Genomic DNA, 7,152 nt, shown 5'->3' with positions numbered 1-7,152 from the left:
TGCCTATTTATCTGTCTGTCTATCTATCTATCTGTCTGTCTGTCTGTCTATCTATCTATCTATCTATCTATCTATCTATCTATCTGTCTGTTTGTCTCTGTCTGTCTATCTATCTATCTATCTATCTATCTATCTGTCTGTTTGTCTCTGTCTGTCTATCTATCTATCTATCTATCTATCTGTCTGTTTGTCTGTCTATCTATCTATCTATCTATCTGTCTGTTTGTCTGTCTGTCTATCTATCTGTTTATCTGTCTATCTGTTTAAAATGTTATTGTTTTAATTAATTGGGGCCTGTAGGATATATATATATATATATATATATATATATATATATATATATATATATATATATATATATATATATATATATATATATATATATTTCCCCCCACCTCTAATAAATGTATTAATTTTTTCTTGCAGGTCTCGCTGTCTGTCTCTGTGTGTGTGTGTGTGTGTGTCGGCGACCGTGTAGAATTATTTAGCCGAGTTGAATATGAAAACTTAGAGCTCGGTGTAGCCCCGCCCCTCCGGCGTGCAGCACTCGGCGCGCGCGTGAATGGAGAGCCACTCAGTCACTCAGCGCGAGACCGAAAGCGCGAGAGAAAGAGAGAGAGATAAAGGAACGGGGTTTTAGTATAACCGCTGGAGAGAGAGAGAGAGAGAGAGAGAGAGAAAAAGATCTGTTTTTGTGTGTAGGTTCCACTGTAGTAAAGTGTGAGAGCTAGCCCGAGAAACTGTCCGTATGTGTGAGCGGAAGGAAAGGACAGGGTCAACTTGGCGAGTGATGCGGTCGGTTTGAGCTCGAGCTCAAGAGCGCGCGTGCGTGCGTACGTGTATGTATGTGTGTGTATGTGTGTGTGTGTGTGTGTGTGTGTGCGCGCGCGCCAGGAGCGAGGCAACTTTCACATGACATGTTAAGCGACGCCGGGAAGCTGCTCCTCTCCTCGAGCCGCTTTCTTTCCCTGCTCCACTAAACGGATAGCCTGCGTGTTTGCGCTCCTTCCCCACAAACACACGAGTGTGTTCACGCAACGTGATTTGACCCGAGCATGTGGACTTCGACGAGGAGGCTCCTAGACTAAAGTGTCATTTCTGCAAGTATGCGCGCTTTCATCGCGTGCTACCGACTGTAAGGAAACTTCTTCTTCTTCTTCTTCTTCTTCTTCTTCTTGCAAGTTGGAATGGATCTTGAAGACAGTGGACTATACATCCGGCTCACACCGCGTCAAACACGACTCGACACGCGATATCTTTAATATCGTTTTATTATTATCATCATTATTATTGTTTTTTTTTTGTTGTTTTTTTTAAATCTCCCCACCCCCCTCACGTGCGCGGATTATGTTGGACCTGAAGCACGCTGTAGGTGTGAGCTCACGCGACGTCAGTGAGCTCAGGTTGACGCTGTGAGTTTGAATGGAAACTGATGAGCTCTGATACATTGTATCAAGCCTCGTGTCATTCAGCGTCGCTTCACTTGTTTATTTTTTTTTTTACACACTCTCTCTCTCTCTCTCTCTCTCTCTCTCTCTCTCTTTCTCCCAAGACTCGATTGATTGAAGATTTGAAGAATGTAATGACTGCTGTTAGGCTATTGAAAGCTTTATTCCTGCATATAAACTAAGCAGATAAGCACACAACATCTGATCCTAGATAAACCCTCATCTGAAGACAGAGCACAGACTGTTCTCCTCCTCCTTCTTCTTCTTCTTCTTATTATTACCATCATAATCATAATTCTTTGGGATTGCGGTTGAGCATGATGGACAAACACTGTGTTGTGTATCAGATGGAGTTGACACTTTTGATGATCACCGTGCTGTTTTGGGTCACAGTTTGGGCGGACGACAGCAAGATCATTTCAGACAGATATGCTGTGTACTGGAACAGCACCAATCCAAGGTAAGAAGGGTTTCTCTAAGGAGCCACAAGTTTGATCTGTTTTATTTCTTTTTCTTTTTCTTTCTTTCTTTCTTTCTTTATTTATTTTTCCCCCAAGGAGTGCAAAACAAACCCCCCATCCCCTCCCTTCCCCCCCCTCCAAAAAAAAAATTAAATAAATAAACAAAAAAAACGAAAAACATAGTGTGCTCACAACTCGAAAACAAAACACAAAGAAAGTGTTGTTGATGATTTTTTTTTATTTTTTGGAGTGAACTCGCTTCTTTAACTGATATCACAGCGGAAAAGCTGCTGCGAAGATTTTTCCCAACAAATCTTCCAATAAGTATTGAAGGGGTAAACTCCTGGACTTGGCTAGAGCTGTGCTCATCTTTGATATTCAAAATGGATATTTTTGGAAAGCAGTTGGTTCTCAAAGTGGGGTCTGGGAAGCATAGCCAGGAATAATAATAATAATAATAATAATTATTATTATTAGTGGTGCTTTAAAAGCACTACTATTGTTCACTTGCATACTTCTTCTTATTATAATTATTATTTATTATATATCATCTACAGTGATGGAAATCACATCCCACTTTCTTTCTTTCTTTCTTTCTTTCTTTCTTTTTTATTTAATTTATTTTTTTTAATAAATATTTATTAACCTTTTTTTTTTAACTGCTCGCTTCAATTAATCCGAACCTCCAGCCGCTCTCAAACAAGTAGGCCTCTAAACCACGTAACCTGAACCTAACGTTTTCTACTGGGATGAAATTTCACTTGCAACTAGAAATATCATCGTGCATATCGATCGTTTATGCTAATTCAGGCTCACTTAAAGTTTTTTTTTTGTGTGTGTGTGTGTGTGTGTGTGTGTGTGTGTGAAAAGTTTGTGTGAAAAGTTCGAGAACCCTTGCTCTGAATGCAGAAATGGAGAGTTTTGGAATACTTTGACGAACTCTTTTTTTGTTTGTTTGTTTGTTTGTTTGTTTGTTTGTTTGTTTTTTGAGATTATCCACGTAATGCGTACGGAATTACTGAAAACTTTCTGAACAGATTTCACGCTGGCTAGGTTCACTCCTGGACGGTTTTCCCAAACGTATGCATCATGCTATTATTATTATTATTATTATTATTATTATTATTATTATTATTATTATTATTCCTGTCGCTTTCTTAACGTAAAAACCTAATCCTGATTGGCATCTACAGGTGAGGAAAGTCTAGACCTACTTCTCATGAAAGTTCCTGGAGGCATTTCTGTTCAGTTTCACCAGCTGCGAGATGAAACGTAAAGATTTCTCTTCATATATGAGCCAATAGTCTGACACAGTGCAGTATGCGCTCCGGCTCATAGAAAGCTCCGTGTGTCATGTGGTGCGACTTTTAAGCCTCTTTTTGGTTTAATACGACTCGCTCAGTCGTATTAAACTTAATACTATTCATCTCTTTTGTGTTCTCTCTCTCTCTCTCTCTCTCTCTCTCTCTCTCTCTCTCTATATATATATATATATAATATTTCTCATACAAATATATATTTAGAAAAAAAGGACTTTTTTTGAAGTGGGTGTTCTACAATAAATTCCACTTGAAGCTGTGTTGTAGACATTTACTTTCATATCACCATGTGGTTTGCATTGTGAGATGAAATCTTTAAAACTACCCCCTTCTCTCACACACACTCACACGCACGCACGCACGCACGCACGCACGCACGCACTCATACACACCGTACTCGGAGTCTTGGGCCAGGTTCCATTGTGGCAGAAGGCTGAGCTTTGTGTGCAGCCTGCAAGGCTTGGTAGAGTCCAACATATTTGGAGTTTGACTCAGTGCAGTGTGTTGTGAAAGGGCTACAAGACCCGACACATCAGCAGTCACAACATCAAAACATTAAAAACAAACTTTTTTTTTTTTTTTTTGTGTAAGCGTCCGACTCGTCGTCTTGTGCGGGTTCGTTAAGGCACGACTCCTGACTTCACTTCCTTTGTGGGTTTTTTTTTTTCTTTTCTTCCTGTTAGGGCAAGAAGTTTGTACATTTTTTTGTTTACTTTTTAACCCGATTGAAGCGTCTTCGGGGATTGAGCCAGCGACTCGATAAACAGACACCAGTTTAGCGTATAGGATCGTTCATATCAGTTTCATTCAGAACATCTGTATGAGTAGCAGAAGAAACTTTTAATAAGCGTCACGTCTCCGGTGTATTTCATTCATTATCACTTTGATCTCCGAGACACAACGTGAGCAACTTTACACCCGACCATGCGCTTTTTTTTTTCTTCTTCTCTTTTCTTCCTCTACCGAACAGTTCTATTCTCTCAGTAGAGTTTGGTCTCGCATATGTTAGCAGTTTCACAGTTCTGCCCGTGCTAATTTCACCTATCAGCAGGTAGATCTGTCCTTTCCACTTTCTGACAGACCAGAGCGAAAGTTTCTTTCTTTCCTTCTTTTTTTTTTTTTTTTTCTTTTTTGGACGGCCTTACTGAGAAGTGCCCGTTGCAAATGATTTATAGTCTCTGCAAGGCCGTTATGTTCAGTTTTCAGGGCTTGGGGTGAAATACGCGCTTGAAAGGGAGTACAGCTGGAAACGAGCGCACGGCCGAGGTAACGGTAAAGCGTCGAGAGGCAGGGCAGGCTCTCGCTCCGACGGGGTTTCGGGTGCGAGCGTGAAAACGAGGCGAAGTGAAGCCCGTGCTTTTCCTATAAACGTTTTCCGGAAAATAAGAGTCATACGCCTCATCTCTAGTGCGATTGTTATATTGTTAGATTGTTTAAATGGTATTTCTTTGTAAATATCAGATTGAGAACACTTTCCAAACCAAATATATATCCGTAAGAATGCAGGTCTTCCCTAGAGGTTTAGATGATAAACGGTGTGAACACGGTCGACATCGATTCTATTTATTTATTTATTTATTGATTGATTGATTGATTGAGTTTGGCTGTTACTTCGGGCATACCGGGGACTCATCAGTCCCGACACGACGCCCGTCTTAAACATCTGTTGGATTTTCTTGATCGCTTTTAAGGCATCACCTGCGTTCTGTCGTTCGAGCCGGAACCGGAATTGTTGCGGTTTCGGTGGTAAAATCCTCTAGGTGGCGTCACGCTCGATTTGGCCTCAACATACCGTACGGTTCGTCCGCCATTTTCTCAAGCGTCTGAGAGGCACAGTGCGCCTGGAATGGTGTGAGCCGAAAACAAGAAACGGGGCGCAGGGATGAAGTGGCAGTGATCGCGAGAGAGATTTGTGTATCATTTCAAGTTGGGAAAAAAAGAACCCCCACGTGTTTTTCATTTTTTTATTTTTATTTTTCACATTTTTTAAAATTTATTATAAACGTTGCAAATTCCGTCCGTTTTTAAGCAGCACATTATCTCTGTGTGAAAAGAAAAACGACGAAAAATAAAGAATGAAGTAATAAGCGGAATATCCCGTGTTAAAATGTTAATAGCGTATAAAAATATCCTCTCGAGTTTAGAACAAAGATTTGGATTTATTCTCGACCCCACGAAGGAAAAACAAAGGGCCGCACGTGTAGTTTCCTCGGATATTTTTCTAACGCAGCGAAACTCGCGAACGTGACGTGCACTTCGTTTCGTTCTTTTTCTTTTCCTTTTTCTTTTTTCTTTCCCCGACAGGGTTCCGCCGTCCTTTCCCCCGGTTTTCACCGATAAAGCGCTTTCGGAGTCCTTCTGCCCACGTTGCGCAGACGAACTACATCGGCGTACGGCACTCGTAATTAATTTATGGCGTCGAGGGGACGGTGATTTACTGTTTAATTTCTTCTTCATTGTGTGTGTGAAAACTATCTCCCTTGAAATTACCCACTGAGCACTAATGAGTGTTCCATCTGCTTGGAACATGACCCTCTTACACTCAAGGTCAAAAAACATCCCACCCCCCCCCCCCCCCCCCCCACCCACCTCTGTTTTTTTTTAAAAATTATTATTATTATTTATTTTACGAAACGCTGAGCGAAATAACATTTTTACAAGCTCGCTCCATTACATCCAATCCAACGCGGCACTATCGCAAGATCCGACTGGATCCCAGTCAGTTAATTGAATGATGTAAGCCATTAAATCACTAAAAGTACACCCCCCCCCACCCACCCCACCCCCCAGCTTTTTTTTTTTTCTTCTTTCTTTCTCCCTTTTCCCTTTTCCCAGTGGTATTAAGCAGTGGTCCTGGTAGAAACAAGGCACTTAAATGGACGTTGTGCAGGACACAGCGCATAAGTTGGTTTTGGAAATCTGATTAAGTGGGAACAGCGGTCAGCAGGGTCCGGTTTTAAAAAGACACACTGCATCCTTTAAGATGGCGGAAATATGGAGTCACGTTGGCTTCATTTTCTGTGAGACTCCAGACTATATTTGTTGGATTACTGTATGAGAGAATTAAGTTACAGAGCTCTGGAGGTCAAATGTACATTTGGCTTTAACCTTGTTCTCGGTAATGTGAGTCAGGAACAGCTTTTTTATTTATTTATTTTTTTAAATCTTTTTTTTTTTTGTCCTTGACGATTTTCCAGGACATTTCTTCATTTTTTTAAATTTTTTAAACAGAATAATCTATTTTTAACTTGATCGCTTTTTTACAATTTTTATAACATATGGTTGAACTTCATATTTTGTAGGTTGTTTTTTTTTTTATTTTTTTAAAAATTAAAAAAATGAAGCCAAATGAAGAGATCATTCAGCTAGTTTAGCAAGGACTGGGCTTTCTTTATTTAACGCCTCTATTAGACAAAGTTTGCGCAACAAGCCTTGAAATCGGATCACCGGTCCGTTCTGATGAAATGAAACGAGAGCGGGGGGGGGGGGGGGGGGGGGAAGGAAAAAAAAAAAGTGTTCTCGAGAAGCGGTTTTGAGTTCACGACCTGACGCACGCCTTACTGTACGGTTAAAAGGCCGGCTGACGTCTCATTAAGGTTTAAAGTCTGTGCCCGTTTTCTGCGGAGAGAAGAAACAAAAAAAAAAAAAAAAAAGCAATCAGCACGGAAGAAGAGTTTGCTAATCAGTAATTCGAGGGGGTTCAAAGCTTTATTAAATAAAACGACCCGGAGTAAGCGCGAGCCCCAGAGCTGGTTTCATATAGCAGGACACAGCATTTCATTTCCAATGTTAATCAAGGTTATGGTAATGCAGAGTGGAGGAAATGGCTCCCAGTCTCCTCTCTGGGTCCGTCCACAGGCTGAAACCCTCAACAATGATTGTGAATGTCAGGGTTTTTTTTTTTTTTGGATTTCCACTGTAACA

General features: G+C 40.7%; 1 protein-coding gene across 1 annotated transcript in view; it reads left to right on the top strand.

Moving 5' to 3' along the window:
- The first annotated feature begins 524 nt into the window (after nt 1-524).
- The window catches only part of LOC128613954 (ephrin-A2-like), a 128,960-nt gene continuing 122,332 nt past the window's right edge, over nt 525-7,152 (top strand). Inside the window, exon 1 of the mRNA XM_053635153.1 lies at nt 525-1,908. Coding sequence (XP_053491128.1) covers nt 1,766-1,908 — 143 coding nt within the window. The 5' untranslated portion in view covers nt 525-1,765. The remainder of the gene's footprint in view (nt 1,909-7,152) is intronic.

The sequence above is a fragment of the Ictalurus furcatus genome, chromosome 10 (assembly GCF_023375685.1).
Source record: "Ictalurus furcatus strain D&B chromosome 10, Billie_1.0, whole genome shotgun sequence".
NCBI classification, from domain to species: Eukaryota; Metazoa; Chordata; class Actinopteri; order Siluriformes; family Ictaluridae; genus Ictalurus; species Ictalurus furcatus.
This window is presented reverse-complemented; position numbering and strand designations above follow the sequence as displayed.